Here is a 17,849-nt window from a genome sequence, read left to right on the forward strand (position 1 = left end):
GTTTTTACATGTCTGTCAGGCATGATAAAACTATGTTTCCCACGTTTCCAACATAAATTTGTAGTACCTTTATGCACTCTAGGTAGTTTTTCTGGAGTTGTATAGAAAGGGACATTTTAGAATCTTTTAAATCTTCAATGGATTACCAGTTTTAAGCTCTACAATAAAATCATGTAATGAAGAGAAAATTGGAAAAGAGAATCTCGTCTCTGGAGATTCTCCATCACCCAGATCATGGTCGGCCCAAAGCTTGTTTTGAAAGACAGCTGGGCTTACTTGGTTTTTTTCCTTGAAAACGTTTCACTCCTCATCCAGAACTGATGAAGCTTCTTAGTTGAGAAGTGAAACGTTTTCAAAGGGAAGAAACCAAGAAAAGTCCAGAAAAAGTACTTTTGGAAAAAGGAATTTTGTGATAGATGTCACCCTCTTTTTCCATTCAAGCTGCAAGAAACAAAACAATTGCAGGTAAGTAAAATATGCATTACTGGTGGATTGATGATGTGATAGAATCTCCCTCCAATGAGAGGAATTTAAACTTGTAAATGTGTGTGTACCTATGTAAAAAAAAATACAGCTCTTTTTAGACTGAGGTTCAGCTTTTTAAAAAATACGGCTATCTAAACGACTTCTGGTTCTTTTTGGATTTTATTCAGTTCAATACCAATATTTATGTTATCAGAAAAGCAGGATCATTTAAATAAGCTGAGAGGCATCTTGAGTTGGGGAGATGGCTGAGCTTTCACTCTCCTTTTGGCCCTGTTAAGTCCCGGCGAGGCCAGGTGGTAAAGCCAGTTCCCCTTTCCTTGCACCGTCCCAGCCAGGGTTTTGCCTTTATCCTTAGAATCAGACAATCCTAGGGCTGGAAGGGACCTCAGAGGTCTCCTAGTCCAACCCCCAGCCCAAGGGCAGAGTCCTTGGGCTTGTACCATCTGGGACAAAGGCAGTGGTGGGATTCAACTGGTGTAACAACCAGTTCACTGAGCATATGCACGCTCCGTGCGCGTGGGGTGTGTTTGAATTCAGCTCTAAACCTTACCTTCTACTTACTGCAGCCCCAGTGAGTAAAAGTGCTCAGTGGTGGCAATCCACTCAGTTGGGCTTCAAACAAAGGAAATAAAGGTCAGTATAGAGGCCACCTGATCGTCGGAGCTACCGGTTTTCCCAAACTGGCCCGAATAAGCTGAATCCCACCCCTGGACAAACAGCTGTCCAGGCTTTTCTTGAACGCCTCAGCAATGGAGCCCCCACCACCCTGGGAGGCAAGCTAGTCCATTGAGTAATTGCTTCAATTAACCAATTATCCGTTGTACCCGAAGACTGTCCCCTCTCCCCACCCCAGTAGTTCTGGTGGCACAAACAGACCATCTGGCCTTTTTAAAGCCTTTTTCCAGTCTCGGCTGGCTCTGAAATAAACTGCCGCCTCCGGGTAGATTTTGGGAACTGAGCACGTCTACCTGCCTGTGTTTCTCCTCCCTTCCTGCTCTAGCAAATCCTCTTCTAGTTCTTTCAGCTGCTTTGCAAAGCTAACTTTCCCGATTACGCCTTCCCGGCTTTCCTCTTGCAGTTTCCTCGTCTCTTCCTGTTCTCTACCCTCCCCAGGATCCCCCTTTTCTCCCCCTCTGCCCCAAGGGAGCAAAATCAGAATCAGGAAACTATCGGTGGAATATTCATCTCTGGAGAGTCTCAGTCATCCAGGTCAAAGTGGGCTCAAAGGAGCTTTTTCAAGAGGCACCTGGACTGTTTTTTCCTTGAGGAAGAAGAAAACAACTTTTCACTCCTTACCCAAGAAGCTTCATCGGTTTTGACGGTGGGGATCCTTCCGTCCCCCCTGCCATCAGAACTGATGAAGCTTCTTGGATGCAGAGCGAAACGTTTTGAAAAAGCAGTTTAGGGGTGTCCCAAAGTTGCTTTCGATAAGAGGCAACTGGACTTTCTTGTTTTTCTTTGAAGACATTTCACTTCTCATCCAAGAGGCATCCAGTCAGAGCTGAAGAAGTTTCTTGGATGAGAAGCAAAAAGTCTTCACAGAAAAACCAGAAGTCCAGTTGCCTCTTGGAAAAAAGCACCGTTGGGCACAACCATGACCTGGATGGCTGGGAATCTCCAGGGACAAGGATAAGGGAGGTTTGAGGGGAAAAGGTGGTTCAGAAATATAAAATGTAAAAAGTGAATGAATGAATGAATGAATCGTATTTTCCTCCATGCCATCAAACTGGAATGGCTTGAGGCAGGTCTGCTCCTTCACAAAAAAGCCTCCCCTCTACCTTTAAGCTAGCTGGAAAGAGATAAACCAGGCTCAGTTAATAAAGTTCTAGATTATTAATCAGGAGTTTTGCAATTGCTGCTAATTGTTTTATTATTGTTATTAAGCAACCGCTCTTTCCACATAATTCGATGAGGGAAATGGACATCCACACCGCAACAGCCTTTTGTGTAACAGCTCCAACCCCAGTTCAGTTCTGATAATATCAAAAACGGTGGCCTCCCTGGCTGCTCAAAGGTGCCTCTTTCCCAATTCCCCTTTGGCAGCACAGCCTCCCCATGCCGTCCATTGCTTCAGCAGCCCTTGAACTTGGTCCCATTTTAGTTTGATTTTATTTATTCATTGCATTTATTGCAGCAGCCCATCCCACTCTCAAGCGACTCTTTCCACTGTCCCAGGGCTTGGAAACGGTGTCCAAAAGGGGTCCAGCCAGAGGAACCTAATCAAACGGGGTGGCCCCAACCACCCCCACAAACCTGCCCTGGCATCTCCGCAGCCTCTGCCAGGCACAGCCTTTCCCTTGGCCTGAGATTAAATCCAGGAACAGCAGGTGTGGCTTTACTGTAGTGCTCTGTTCCTTACCAACTACCTGGAGAAATTAGGCCCCATTGGTGCATTTTAAAACGGGGATGACAGGTAACCCGTGAGAGAACTTCCAGTGTCCCATGGACAGACTCGTAAGAGAAAACTGCTAGGATTGCCTTTCTCAAAGGAGCTCCCTCACTGCAGAATACGGTAGCTTCCCCACCCCCCCAGTATCGTAAGTCTGGTGAGCAGGGCCCAGGCAGGTTTCTGGCCCCAGAAGGAAGGAAGGAACAGAATGAACGTGGAGCAGATTGTTTCTGAAATGGTGTGGCTTATCTGGGTTCTTCTGAAATTGGCTGGTACATTACAGGAACCCTTCCTTCCTTTCCCTTCCCAGGTTCTTCGGGGGACTCGGCCTTCAGAGCCACTGACCAGGGAGGCGAGAGTGACAAGCAGCACAAGAAGGTGAGCTGGGAAGGCGCAGACCCAATTCTTGGGGAGGGGGGGGAGCGAGAGAGACTCGGCCAGAGCCTAGACCAGCGGTTCTCATCCTGTGGGTCAGGACCCCGTTGGGGGTCAAATGATGATTTGCCAGCGGTCACCTAAGACCATCGGAAATATGGGAAGTATACTTGCGAGTCGAAGAATTGCGCTCCAATGGTTGACTCCACAAGCCAGCTGCAGGCTCTTCAAATCGCTAGCCGAATTTGGCTTCAGGCGCGATGAATTAAAAAAGAGAGAAATCTTTGCTCTGATGTCTGCCTCTCAAGCCAGCTGCAATCACTCCCAATCGCTAGCCTAATCTGGCTTCAGGCACGATAAACTTAATAGGAGAGGAGTCTCCGCTTTAATGCCTCCGTCCTCAAGGCAATTGCAAGCAGTTCAGATCGCTAGCCAATGCGGCTTCAGGCGCAATAAATTCAAAACGAAAATAATTTTATGGTTGGGGTCGCCACATCGTGGGGAATTGTATTAAAGGGGTCGCAGCACTATAAAGGTTGAGAACCACTGGCCTAGACTGACTGGAAGGCTGGGAGGGGCTCTGCGTTTCAGGGCATCCAAGCACAGGGGCTTTCTCAACCGTCAGTTGGGTTGCCAAAATGAGCTCTCCCAAATCCAGAGAAATAGTGCCGATGAGTCATTCCCCACCAGGTCACAAATGCATTTACTTGCATAATTTTAAGTTTCCGGAATGTTTTGCTTTGGAATGGGTATCTAGATTTCAGAATGTAATTGAACAAAATAACAGTTGTTTAAAAGCCTTAGCAGGGGTTAGTTGAAATTGCTCTCCCCATTTTTGCCTGCACTAATCAATGACAGGGTGACCCTTGAGGACTAGCAGAAAATCCTGGAGTTAGCCTCCACCCCGTTTCCCTTCTTGCTCTGGACGTTTAGATGGGTAGATGGTGGGCTCTCTGAGGGATGGCTCAAGAAAGCAGAAGAGGCCCAAAACCTCTGGGGGTTAAGCAGCCTTTTGCATGGAGCCTGGAGGATGAGAAAGTAACTGCCGGGATGTGGATTAATTTTCGTGACATTTACTCCCAGTGTTTTTGCTTAAGGTGGAAGCTCAAGGGAAGCCCAGAAAAGGCTGCTGGAAGTCAGAGGAGTGGGGCGTATCGGGTGTGGTTTACGCAGCCCTTTACTCTGGAGTCCCAGATGTGCCCCAGCTCTTGGGCTGGCTGGACCAGACCGAGATTCAGTGGGCTAATATTGTTCATCAATAAAAGTGAATCTTTGTAGCTCAGGTTAAAACGAGGGCTCCTTGTTGCTCTCTGAGCTTGGTGCTTTTCTTGCAGATCTTTCGTGACCCAAACTAGGGAACATCATCAGTGCTGGAAGGGAAGGGGATTTGCAAGTGAGCATTGAGGATGTTTTCTAGTTTGGATCATGAAATATCTGCAAGAAAACAGCCAAGCTCAGAGAGCAGCCAGGACCCCTCAGTATTTTGCATGTTGGACAGTCTTGCAGAGGCGAAGCAGGAGGTGTGGCCGTTGGGAAGAGTCTGCCCGAGACCCCCTCCTGAGACCAGGCACGCACGTTGCTTTGATGAGCAGGAAGGTACTTTCAGCAGAGGTGAAGCTCCTGGTCTGAAGGGGCTGCCCTCCTTTTGCCTCTCCGTTTTTGTTTTTGTTTTTTCTTTGCTCTCGTTTCTTTGGCAAGGAAGGGCGAAGTTGCTACCCTTCACTCTCCAATCAGATGGTTAGGATGCTGCCTTGTGGGGGTCAAATTGGAGACAGGATTCCCCCCCCCGGGCCGTGCAGCAACAGCACCTGCCGTAGTGCTGGGCAGAGGCTCTGGGCCGGCTTGGCAAGGAAGCTGGTGCCCAACAGTTGTGCTGGAGAGGGTGGAGGATACACACACCCTGTCTCGCCCAGGGTTGCTGGCAGAAGGTGGCCACCCCAACATTCTGTGTTGGTAAGCTGGGAGCCCCCCCACCCCCCACCCCCAAGCTGAGCTACTGCACCACCCTCCTCCCTTCTGGCTTGGCTTCCCCACGGCAGCACCCATGGGATTGGCAGAAGGGAGGGGGGGCCACTGTCAGCCGAAGCTATTTCCCAGGGTTGATGCTGGGAGATAAAATCGGGGAAGGGGATGCCACACGATAGAATAGGAAAGAAAAGAATTGAATTGAATTGAATTGAATTTTTTATTGGCCACGTGTGATTGGACACACAGGGAATTTGTCTTGGTGCATACGCTCTCAGTGTACATAAAAGAAAAGATACGTTCATCAAGAATCATAAGGTACAATACTTAATGATAGCCATAGAGTACAAGTAAGCAATCAGGAAACAATATCAATATAAATCGTAATGATATAAGTAACAAAGTTACAGTCGTACAGTCATAAGTGGAAGGAGATGGGTGATGGGAACGATGAGAAGATTAATAGCAATGCAAACTTAAAACTAGTTTGATAGTGTTGAGGGAATTATTTGTTTAACAGAGTGATGGCGTTCGGGGAAAAACCGTTCTTGTGTCTAGTTGTTCTGGTGTGCAGTGCTCTATAGCGTCACAGTGCTCTATAGCGTTTTGAGGGTAGGAGTTGAAACAGTTTATGTCCAGGATGTGAGGGGTCCATAGATATTTTCACAGCCCTCTTTTTGACTCATGCAGTATACAGATCCTCAGTGGAAGGCAGGTTGGTAGCAATTGTTTTTTCTGCAGTTCTAATGATCCTCTGAAGTCTGTGTCTGTCTTGTTGGGTTGCAGAACCAAACCAGACAGTTATAGAGGTGCAAATGACAGACTCAATAATTCCTCTGTAGAACTGGATCAGCAGCTCCTTAGGCAGTTTGAGCTTTCTGAGTTGGCGTAGAAAGAACATTCTTTGTTGTGCTTTTTTGATGATGTTTTTGATGTTAACTGCCCATTTTAGATGTTGCGATATGGTAGAATCTAGAAATTTGAAATTAAATTTGAAGGTCTCTACTGTTGATACTGTGTTGTCTAGTATTGTAAGAGGTGGTGGTATAGGAGGGTTTCTCTTAAAGTCTAGCACCATTTCTATAGTTTTGAGTGTGTTCAGTTCCAGATTGTTCCAATCGCACCACGAGACTAGTCATTCAACTTCCCGTCTGTATGCGGATTCATCATTGCCTCGAATGAAACCAATCACTGTTGTGTCATATGCGAACTTCAGTAGTTTAACAGATGGATCGTTAGCGATGCAGTCATTGGTATACAGAGAGAAGAGAAGTGGGGAGAGTACACAGCCTTGGGGGGCCCCTGTGCTAATTGTACAGGTATTTGATGTGATCTTGCTTAGCTTCACCTGCTGCTTCCTGTTTGTTAGGAAGCTTGTGATCCACTTACAAGTCTGTTCAGGTACCTGTAGGATGGTTTAGCTTAGTTAGAAGTGTGTCTGGAATGATGGTATTGAATGCTGAACTAAAGTCTACAAAGAGGACTTTTGTGTAGGTCTTTGGAGATTCAAGATCTTGTAGGATGTAATGCAGAGCCATATTAACAGCATCATCTGTTGATCTATTTTCTCGGTATGCAAATTGCAAGCAGTCTAACAGCAGATCCGTGATGGTTTCCAAGTGGAACAGCACTAGCCTTTCAAAGGCTTTCATGACTACAGATATTAGAGCAACTGGTCTGTAGTCATTCAGTTCCTTGATGGTGGGCTTCTTCAGCACTGGGATGATAGTAGAGCGTTTGAAGCAAGAAGGAACATAGCACATCTCTAGCAATTTATTGAAGATTCGGGTGAAGATGGGGGCCAATTGGTCAGCACAGAAGCAAGCAAGAAGGAGTTACCTTGTCTGGGCCTGGAGCTTTTCCTGGCTTTTGTCTGTGAAATAGGTCTTGCACTTCTTTTTCTGTGATCACTAGGGATTGTGAACCTAGTGGGATGGGGTCAGTTGTAGGAGGCTTGGCTGTTGTTGGTGTGTCTGAGATGAGGGTTGTGGAGAAAGGTGGCTGTAGTTTCCTTTCAAACCTGCAGTAAAACACATTCAGATCATCTGCCAGTTGTTGATTTCCTTCAGCCTGGGAAGGAGGTTTGCCGTAGCCGGTGATATTTTTAGGAATTTCCACATGTTTGCTGGTTGATTTGTTGAAAACTGATTCTTTAGCTTTTCAGAGTAGCCTCTTTTTGCTGCTCTGATCTCCCTTGTTAATACATTTCTGGCCTGATTGTACAGCATTTTATCACCTTTTCTGTAGGCTTCCTCTTTGGAACGGTGTAGCTGCTTAAGTTTAGCTGTGAACCAAGATTTGTTGTTACTGTATATTCGCAAGTTCCTGGTCGGTACACATAGGTCTTCACAGAAGCTGACATATGATGTTACAGTATCTGTGAATTCATCCAAGTCTGCAGAGGTACTTCTCCTGCCTTCAGTTGCAGGAGGAAATCTCACCGTCCATAATTTCACAATCCTTCATGAGATTGTGCATGATATCTCATCCCACTATTCTGCAGTTCAGAGGAAGGAGAATCTTCGTAGCTCGGGGTTGAAAGGAGGGGTCCTTGGTGCTCTCTGAGCTGGGTTGGGGACCGCTTGTTCTCTTTCAGCAGGACCAAAGCAGAACCCTGTGCAGGACTGGTGTTCACTTGAAGGGGGCAGAAAGGTTAAGGTTCACTTGTGCTGCCCCCGCTTAGCCCCCCAAAAACCAAAGAAGGCCCCAATTCCATCAGCAGAAGAAGAAGAAGGGGGTGGGAGCCTCACGCAGGAGTGAAGCAGCCCCTCGCCTGTGTCCCTGCTTTGTCTGTGTGTTGCACTGTGCATCTCTTCTTCGTGGCCGGGGGGCCTGGGATGTCCCGCCCCAGGAGCAGCAGCAGAGGGGGTGCGAGGGTCTTTGGACGCTGTAAGGGGAGGGGGATGAACCAGGAAGGAAGCCCCATACGAGAGGCCCCCTCAGTTCTAGGGGCTCTGTACTTGTTGTCGTGCTCTGCGCTGTGCTCGGATCTGCCACTGGGGGTACTGTACGTTGCAGAGCCCCCCAAAATAAGCAGGACTGGGCTGTGAGACCATCTGGAGCTACGTTTCCATAAACATCTTGGTGGGAGGAGGACTCAGTGGAAAGAGGCTTAGCTTTTGGCAAGGGTGGTTTCACTACAGTGAGACCACCACCCCTCCTCCTCCTCCCCTGCTCCCTTGGAGCAGTGGCCCCTGGTTGGAAATGCAAAGGAAGAGAGGGGTCTCCCTCTCTATCCTGGACAGGCAGAAGCCGGAGAAAAGTAGCCTTTCAGGCCAGTGATGCCAATTCTGCAATCATCCAGACCTCTTTCTGTTGCTGCCCTGGAGGTGGTGGGGAGGCTTCTGTCTGGGGGAAGGGAGGCCTTCCTGCCCCTCTCCCCAATTAACCTCACCTGGAGGAGGTTTTATCTGCCTTGGACCCACACGGATGCTCATCAAGGGCCATCTCTGGTGCAGAAGGTTTTTTGAGAGCACCAAGGATGGGCGGCGTTCATTTATCAGTAGCTCATCTCCCCCAAAGACGGGCATCCAAACCTCACCTGGGGCTGCGGCTGCTTTGTGCTCCTGGGAGCATCAGGGCGAAAGTGGCCTTTCCAGACACGTGGTTAAAAAAGGACACTCAGACAACGGAAAGCCACCCATGTTGGCAGAAATTGTGTCGGTTGCGCAGGTGTTACGTTGTATAACTGTGGCATGATGGGGAGAGAGTCATGATTGGATTCTTTCTCCTGCAAGTTTTCAACACAAGTTGCGATTGTCTGGACAGTCCCAAATATTCCCCAGAGGAATTTCATACTTGGAGACTTCAGAGGTTCCCCGTTTTCCTGGTTGATGTCGCCTCGGGGAAACCCTGAATGTGCTCAGCCTCTCCTGACCGTCCCTAGAAGGAGGCTCCTTTCTTCCATCCGACGCCGGTTCTGGCGTGCGTGCGTGTGTGTGTGTGTGTCTGCTGCCCTGTCTTTGTGTTGCACCTTTTGGTTTAACATCATTGCCCCCCTCACCTCCGTTTTTTTTCTCCTTCTCCCCCTCTTCACCCCCGTGTGCGGCAGGGTCTCCTGGGCGAGCTCATTCTCTTGCAGCAGCAAATCCAGCAGCACGAAGAGGATGTCCGCAGGGCCGCTGACCAATTTGGGCCAGGCTCCTCCTCCTCCTCCTCCTCCTCCTCCTCCCAGCAGAAGCGCAAGGTGATGGCTCTCAGACAGACAAGGCAGGCCTTGGGGAGGGTGGGGCTCCTGCTCTCCTCCCCACCCACCACCCACCTCCCCTTTCGCTTTCACCCAATCAGACCCTTGGCAGTGATTGCGCTCTGGTGGCTGGGATTTCTGCTCTCATCCGTTGGTTCATCCCGGGTTCGTCTTTCTAGCATGTGGATTCCTGCCTTTTTAATTCTCACAAAAGGGACGTTAATTTCCCTGGGGAAATTCCCACCGGCTCCTCCTCGCTTTTTTTTAATCAACTTTTGGAGACCGTTGGATGGGGACAAAAAGCTCTTGGTCTTTGTCACGTGTTGGTGGCCTCTTGTCTGGCTGGGCTCACTGGAAATCAGCAGTAAGAAGGTAAAGCTGCTTTCGGAGGTCACCCCTGGACTTCAGATCCTGCCCATTTTATGAGAGAGCCTCTGGATTTGAAAGTCCGGGAAATTTCTGAAGAATCTTCACACAAGATGTGGGGACTCAGGGTGGGAACGGCAGAGGGAGCTCGGAGCTGAGGAAAGAGGCCAGACAGCTGGAGAGGTCCCATGGCAGGTTGTGGCCCAAAATTTTCTGGGTCTCAAATGGACTCCGAGACCCCCTGTTGGAGCCTAGCCTGCACCCTCACCCCATCAAGTAAGTTGAGCCAGTCAGAGAGGCAGCATGGAAGGGCCACAAGGCTCACCTGGAGGAGACGGTGGCGCACTTTCCTCCTGGAAAGATCCAGTCATCCAACTGAGCCAATGATGAAAATTCTTTTTAATATTTAACTCTTCCAGTGCTTTTAATGGCTGCACAGTCACCGGAGATAAGCTTGATGGTTTTTTAATTTGTACTTTAGTCCTGGATGGTGATTATTGCTTGAATCTGCTTTCGGTGAGCCAAGGAACAGGGATCTTCTATTCCACATGCAGGCCGTGCTCACCATTACCTTGGATTTTATTATAGGCCAGAAATCTTTTCTTGGGGAGAAACGGATTAACCCACAGGCAAAACCGTCTCGTTTTTTTTCAGCCATCCCACTCGTTCCCTGCTCTAGGAAAGGGTCAAAGGCTGCCAGCTGCTGCAGTCCACTCAGCTTTCTTTCCCTTGTGGAGAAGAAGCAGAGTTAGGCTCCTTCAACTGGAGAGGGCTTTCCTCATCATAAGATTCAATCAGCTCCATTCAGTGCATCACCCAGTGGTGGCTTTGCTTCAGCAGCCCAGCTTCCTCTGGCAGCCTGGACCGTTGCTGAACAGTGCTGTCCCTGCGGAGAAGCCTTCCGGCCCCTTGGCTCCTGTCCTCCCACTCGAGAGGCAGATGATGAGCTGCTCAAATACTTGAAGAGAGCTGCCATCTTCCCCCCTGGGTTAAGTTGCATGGAGCTTTTTCGTCTCCTTCCAGTCTATCAGCACGTGAAATCGTCCTCCGTTTGTCAGCACGATGCTCAGAATTGAACTTCAATGGGTGGCCACCCCAAGGATGATGTTAAGAGTGGCTCCTGTGTGGATGGTGTTTGTGGCCTCCGTGACAATCCCAGCTGCAAGGGAGCAGTGGGAGAAAAGGCTCTTGCAAACTCCTCCTGGTCTGTTTTCAGGGTCTTTCACATCTGGCTGCCATGTCTTAGACCAAGGAGTCTCCAACCTTGGCAACTTTGTGAACTTCCAACTCCCAGAATTCCCCAGACTTGCCTCCAGAGGTTGTGGGTGCTCCGTCACTGGAGGTGGCCGTCCATTAAAGTTCAGTTCTGAGCATCCAGCCGACAAACAAAGGATCCTTCATGTGCTGACGGCATGCAAGGGGGATTCTGGGAGTTGAAGTCCACAAGTCTTAAAAGCTGCCAAGGTTGGACACTCCTGTCTTAGACCAAGGTGCTCTTACTTGACAAAGCAGAACATCTCTAGTCACATATTTAAATAAAGGAGATGCTTTTTTTCCAATTTTTTGCACACGGCCAATTGTTCATAAAGCAAAGAAGAAGGCATTATAATTGGCCAGCAGCTCAGTGATTGTTCTGGAGAAGCAGGAGGTGCAGAAAGTATAAACCTTTTGCACAGCATTATTCTGGGTGCTTCTCGGCCATGCTGAAAAATCTGCCCATCACTTTGGAGTGTAAGAGAGGCTCAGATGAGAACAGACCAGGTTTCTTGCTTGAACTGTGTCCTTCCTACAGAACTCTGTATACCAGAACTCTCCCTCGTAGCTACTGGGCCACCGCTCCTCCGGCAGCTGCTGCCCGGGGCTGCTTTTCGGCTGATGGCAGTTGAAAGCATTCAGACGGAGAGGCTCTCCCTGTTGGATGGCTGCAAGCTCTGTCCCCAAAGGAGTGACAGAACACCATTCTGGTGCATAGTATAAAAAAAGAAACACCAATTTTTTTCCTCTTAAGTTTAGACCACTTGTTATTTTGAACATTAGAATAGCTCCTGCTAACACTCGCTGGAGCTGTGCCTAGTTGAGACTTTTTGAAGCACAACCAGTGGTATGAAATACATGGAAGAGAGATTAATGAATATAAAGCAAATATTTTCCCCAAATTGTGAAATCAAAGCCTAGTGAGTATCATTTTTAAAAACCTCTTTATTAATAGCTCAGTAGATTTATTTATTTTTTTGAGCAGGGATTGGTGGAATTGGAAATATTAGCCATATTATTAGTGCAGACTTAAAAACACTGGTTCCCAAGATAGTAGCTTTCTCAAGTGCACTGCTAATAAATCCACATCTGCTTTTAGAAATAAGGCACCTGAGTAAGTGTAGCAGCCATTAGAGCAAAATGCTCTTAGGAATGAGTTTTAAGTCCAAGCTGTCCAATTTGACCAAATTGTTCTTGTAAAACAATGACTCTTAAAGCTTATGATCTCTTTCATCTGGATTTTTTTTTATTGATAATTTCAGCTTGTACTGTATAGCCACCCACTCCTATGGGGCTTGTCAATCTAACAAATATTAAAACAATAAAAAGGCTAAACAAAGTTTTATCCCACAATATAGACGTAGGTAACACCTGAAATGCCCACCATGCGTTCTGTGTCCTTTTGCTATTGCAGGTTTCTGATAAAGAAAAGGTCGATCAACTTCAGGAAGAATTACTACGAACGCAGGTAAGGGAACTTTGTGGTTGTTGAGAGCCCAGAATCTTAATTGGCCAAATGAGGTGAAAAAACAAGGCAAGATCAGTGTAGCCCCCTCTGAACTTTTGATCCCTGGGGAGCGTGCAGCTCTCTGGGTGAGATCCCCCCCTGCCCTGTAGAACCCACTGAGAGCCAGATGTACCAGTCTTGAGGGGAATCAGGCTGGGGCCAGTCACTGCTGCACCCTTGAGATGCATGAAGCCAGAGATCCAGATCTGAGTCCCCGATGCTTGGTTGGTGCATTGAGTGTTCTTGCTTCCCAACTCAATTGCAGCAATAAACGTTATCACTTATCCCTCTTGTCCAGCTGTTGAAAGCTGGTAGAATTTAGTTTGGGGTGGTTCCAGGAGGGTCTCCCTCCCAAAGGACAAAGAAGGAGCAGACCTTGAAATGTCTGTTGGGCAGGAAGAGACTAAGAAGATACCTTTCCTAGCAATTCACAGAGGATCTCTATGGTCATTGCAGATTCTATCTGTAAGCAAATAGAAATAAAGAAATTACTCAGGAGGAACTTCACATGTCCTTGGTTTTTTAAACCTGACAGAAACTCTTCTAGGATATTTTTAAAATCTCTTCTTCTAACCCTCTGCATTTTATTTTGCCATTGAAGTTTGCGGAGGAGGAGAAATGCCATATAAAAATACAATCAGATTCATTTTTAAATATTTCTTAAATTTAATATACCATTTATCTACACATTGATACTAATTGGGACATTTTTGTCAGTCTCTTTAAAAAACAAAGCGAATCCTAAACCAGAGGATGCTTGGCAATTTTAAGACAGATGGACTTAATTCTGGGAGTTGAAGTCCACCAGTCTTAAAGTTGTCATGGTTAGATATCTCTGCCCTAAATATTTACGTGTGTGGCTTCCTTTTTAGTTGTGGAGGCTGTCTGCATTACCAGTGGTTTTGCCTTCTTAGAAGTGTGTTTTTGACAGCCATGTGACACCACCACCACCCACTGGGAACAGGGGAGGTCCAGGCTGCCCATCCAGGTGAGGGTCAGTTTCTAACCATGAAGCTACCTGAGTTTTCCATCCCGGTGAACCGCCCTGGTTAATTTCCCCTTCCAAAAGATGAACATTTCTTGGGAAAGACTCGGACAGGGTTGAGGGTGACCCCAACCACCTCTTGAAAGTACCATTACTGGATAACTATTTTACCTTTCCTGAGAAGCAAAGCACAGTGTTTTGAAGGAATTCAAGATCTTTTGAACATGAAGCAACGGATGGGAACTAATCAAGGAGAGATCCAACCTAGAACTAAGGAGAAGTGAGAAAAATTAATCAGTGGCATGACTTGCCTCCAGAAGTTGTGGGTGCCCCATCGCTGGCAGTTTTATGGAAGAGGCTGGCCAGCCATTTGTCTGACATGATATAGGGTCTCTTCCTTCAGCAGGGGGGTTGGACTAGACTACGTCCAGGATCCCTTCCAACTCTGCTATTCTATTTTTCTTGCTACATTATTGCTCGTCCTTGGGCTGGGTAAGAGAGAGAAGCAGCAGCCTGGGCATCAGCCTGTTTCATCTCCCTGCCTTCTCGTCTCCTGCACTTCCCTCTCAAGTCTTTAACATTCACCACTTGGGTCTCTTGGCAGCTGAAATACCAACGGATGCTTGAGCGTCTAGAGAAAGAGAACAAAGAGCTGAGGAAGATAGTCCTGCAGAAGGACGAGAAAGGCATTCATCAGAGGAAGGTGAAGGTAAGGGATGCAGAGGGCCTCCCCTGCTCCTGCCTCATTTCTGGTGGCGGTTTTCACTTTGTTAAAAACACCCCTTCCCATGGGTGGCAATGGCAGGGAAGCCGCTCCGCCAAGACCCCCACCAGTCAGAGTCCTTCGGCTGACGGGGTCCACAACATCCCTGCTTGACTGACTGACTGACTGGGTGGGTGGGAGGGAGGGTGGGAACCTTCCCACCCCAGTCCCTCAACTGGTGTCCTGCACTGCAGTGGCTCTCTGTGTGTGTCTATAATTGTGGCAAGAGATGAGACCATGAGAGTGGGATCCTCCCTTCTTCCCTGGCTTCGGCATCACTCACTTCATTGTTTCTTCCCTAGAAATCTTTGATTGACATGTACTCTGAAGTCCTGGACACTCTGTCAGACTACGATGCTAGCTACAATACCCACGACCACTTGCCTCGGGTAAGTCGGAGATGAGCCTCTGCGTTCACACTTTTCTTCATTCTTGTCAGAAACACCGAGACATACAGACATATGTCATTCAACACTGAATGGCACCTGGACGTACATCATTCAACACTGAGTGTCCACTGAAATTCTCCATTCTCCAGGTCCTGGTTGTCCCAAAGGTACTTTTTCCAAAAGGCAATTGGACTTTCATTTTTCCCCCTTAAAAGCATTTTGCTTCTCATCCAAGAAGCTTCTTCAGTTCTGGATGACAAGCGAAAAGGCCAAGGAAGTCCGGACATCTTTTGGAAAGAGCACAAACTTGACCTGGATGATTGAGATAAACATTAGATATTCAGTATTCCTTCGAGGGAGACGTTTCTCTTCCCCTTGTCTATGGAGGTTCTCCGTCATCCAGGCCCCGGTTGTCCCAAAGGTGCTTTTCCAAAAGGCAACTGGACTTTCTTGGTTTTGCTTGAAGATATTTCGCTTCTCATCCAGAACTGAAGAAGCATCTTGGATGAGAAGCAAAATGAACATTTCTGAGTGAAATGTTTTCAAGGGAAAAAAACCAGGGAAGTCTACTTGCCTTTTTGGGATTCGACACTGAGCATATAAAATAGGTCATTGAAATATAACACAAGTAAAAAGTAGGTAGAACAAATACGATGAAAACTATGTGACATTCGCCCAGTCACGTCGACAGCATTTTCTCTCGCCAGCAGCTGTGGGGCTGCTGAAGGGCCTGGTGTGCAGCATTGCCTATTGTTCTTCTCCACATTCACACACAGCATCTCCGCTAGGGAGGCCCTGTTTCCTTACATGGTCCTTTGATCTTCCTACTGCGGTGTGCAGCCTGTTTAGCGATTCCCATACAGGCCAGGGTTGTTCCTGACCAGGCGGCAGACCATCGGGGGTGGCATTTGCATTCATACTGAAAATGGGCAGCTTGACATCTTCCAGCTGAGCTGTGAGGAAAAGGAAGGTTGCAATGAGCCTCGGTGGCACAGCGGTGAGAATGCAGAACTGCAGGCGGCTTCTGCTGATTGCCAACTACCTGCAATTCGGCAGTTCAAATCTCACCAGGCTCAAGGTTGACTCAGCCTTCCGTCCTTTCGAGGTCAGTAAAAGGAGGAGCCAGATTGTTGTGGGCAAGAGGCTGGCTCTTTAAACTGCTTAGAGGGGGATGTAAAGCACTGTGAAGCAGTACGCAAGTTTATTATTATTATTATTATTATTATTATTATTATTATTATTATTATTATCATCATCATCATCATCATTATTATTATTATTATTATTATTATTATTATTATTATTATTATTATTATTATTATTATTATTATTATTATTTATTTTTTATACCGTCCTTCTCCCGAAGGACTCAGGGCGGTGCACAGCCAGATAAAATCAACAATCAATGGATACAACACAAATAAAAACACTGCTAAAAACTTATTAAATTTGGCCCCTAAATTAAAATACATAAAACCATAAAACCCCATTTAAAATTACAAATAATAATACTAATTCTATGCCAGTCCTGCGCGGAAGAATAAATAAGTCTTCAGCTCGTGGCGGAAGGTCCGGAGATCAGGAAGTTGACGAAGTCCTGGGGGAAGCTCGTTCCAGAGGGTAGGGGCCCCCACAGAGAAGGCCCTCCCCCTGGGGGTCGCCAGCCGACTTTGTTTGGCTGACGGCACCCTGAGGAGGCCCTCCCTATGGGAGCGCACAGGTCAATGGGAGGCAAATGGTGGCAGAAGACAATCCCGTAAATAACCCGGTCCTAAGCCATGGAGCGCTTTAAAGGTGGTAACCAACACCTTGAAGTGCACCCGGAAGACCACAGGCAACCAGTGCAGCTTGCGCAGGAGAGGTGTTATATGGGAGCCATGAGTGGCTCCCTCTATTTATTTATTTATTTTATTTTATTAAATTTCTATACCGCCCTTCTCCCGAAGGACTCAGGGCGGTGTACAGCCAAAATAAAATACAGAATATATACAATTAAAAGAATTTAAAATGAACTATTACTAAACGGCCGATAATTTAAAAAATTTAAAAATTTAAAATATTACTAAAACCCCAATTTAAAATCAACTATTTATGCCAGTCCTGCTTGAATGAATAAATATGTTTTTAGCTCACGACGAAAGGTCCGAAGATCAGGCACTTGACGTAAGCCAGGGGGGAGTTCATTCCAGAGCGTTGGTGCTCCCACAGAGAAGGCCCTACTCCTGGGGGCCGCCAGCCGACATTGTTTGGCGGACGGCACCCTGAGAAGGCCCTCTCTGTGAGAGCGTACGGGTCGATGGGAGGCATAAGGTAACAGCAGGCGGTCTCGTAAGTACCCGGGTCCTAAGCCATGGAGCGCTTTAAAGGTGGTAACCAGGATCTTGAAGCGCACCCGAAAGACTACAGGAAGCCAGTGCAGACTACGGAGCAGTGGTGTTACATGGGAGCCACGAGCGGCTCCCATTACCACTCGCGCAGCTGCATTCTGGACTAACTGCAGCCTCCGGGTGCACCTCAAGGGCAGCCCCATGTAGAGAGCATTGCAATAATCCAGCCGAGACGTAACCAGAGCGTGAGTGACCATGCATAAGGCACCCCGGTCAAGGAAGGGACGCAACTGGCGAACCAAGCGAACTTGGTAAAAGGCCCTCCTGGTGACGGCCGCCAGATGTTCATCAAAGGACAGCCGACCATCCAGGAGGACGCCCAAGTTGCGAACCACCTCCTTTGGGGCCACTAACTGCTTCAACAGTCAGCTGCGGGTGCAGCTGACTGTACCGGGTGCCGCATCCACAGCCACTCCGCCTTGGAGGGATTGAGCTTGAGTCTGTTTCTCCCCATCCAGACCCGCACGGCTTCCAGGCACCGGGACAGCACTTCACCGCCTGCTGGGGTGGTCCGGGTGGAAAGTACAGCTGAGTATCATCAGCGTACAGATGATAACTCACCCCGAAACCACTGATGACCTCACCCAGCGGCTTCATGTAGATGTTGAACAGGGTAGGCGAGAGAATCGACCCCTGAGGTACCCCACAAGTGAGGCACCTCGAGGACGACCTCTGCCCCCCTGTCAACACCGTCTGCGACCAGTCGGAGAGATAGGAGGAGAACCACCGATAAACGGTGCCTCCCAATCCCTCCAACCGGCGCAGCAGGATACCATGGTCGATGGTATCAAAAGCCG

At 47.8% G+C, this 17,849-nt stretch overlaps 1 protein-coding gene across 4 annotated transcripts in view; it reads left to right on the plus strand.

The window, feature by feature from the left end:
- The window catches only part of OPA1 (OPA1 mitochondrial dynamin like GTPase), a 66,201-nt gene that overhangs the window by 18,148 nt on the left and 30,204 nt on the right, over positions 1–17,849 (plus strand). For 2 of the 4 annotated variants that reach the window (XM_058189348.1, XM_058189349.1), the window contains 5 exons: positions 3,186–3,253; positions 9,267–9,401; positions 12,436–12,489; positions 14,118–14,222; positions 14,579–14,665. In XM_058189348.1, the coding sequence (XP_058045331.1) occupies positions 3,186–3,253; positions 9,267–9,401; positions 12,436–12,489; positions 14,118–14,222; positions 14,579–14,665 (449 nt within the window). The remainder of the gene's footprint in view (positions 1–3,185; positions 3,254–9,266; positions 9,402–12,435; positions 12,490–14,117; positions 14,223–14,578; positions 14,666–17,849) is intronic. The other 2 variants (XM_058189350.1, XM_058189351.1) reach the window with 1 other exon arrangement.

Source organism: Ahaetulla prasina, chromosome 6 (assembly GCF_028640845.1).
Source record: "Ahaetulla prasina isolate Xishuangbanna chromosome 6, ASM2864084v1, whole genome shotgun sequence".
In the NCBI taxonomy this organism is placed as follows: domain Eukaryota; kingdom Metazoa; phylum Chordata; class Lepidosauria; order Squamata; family Colubridae; genus Ahaetulla; species Ahaetulla prasina.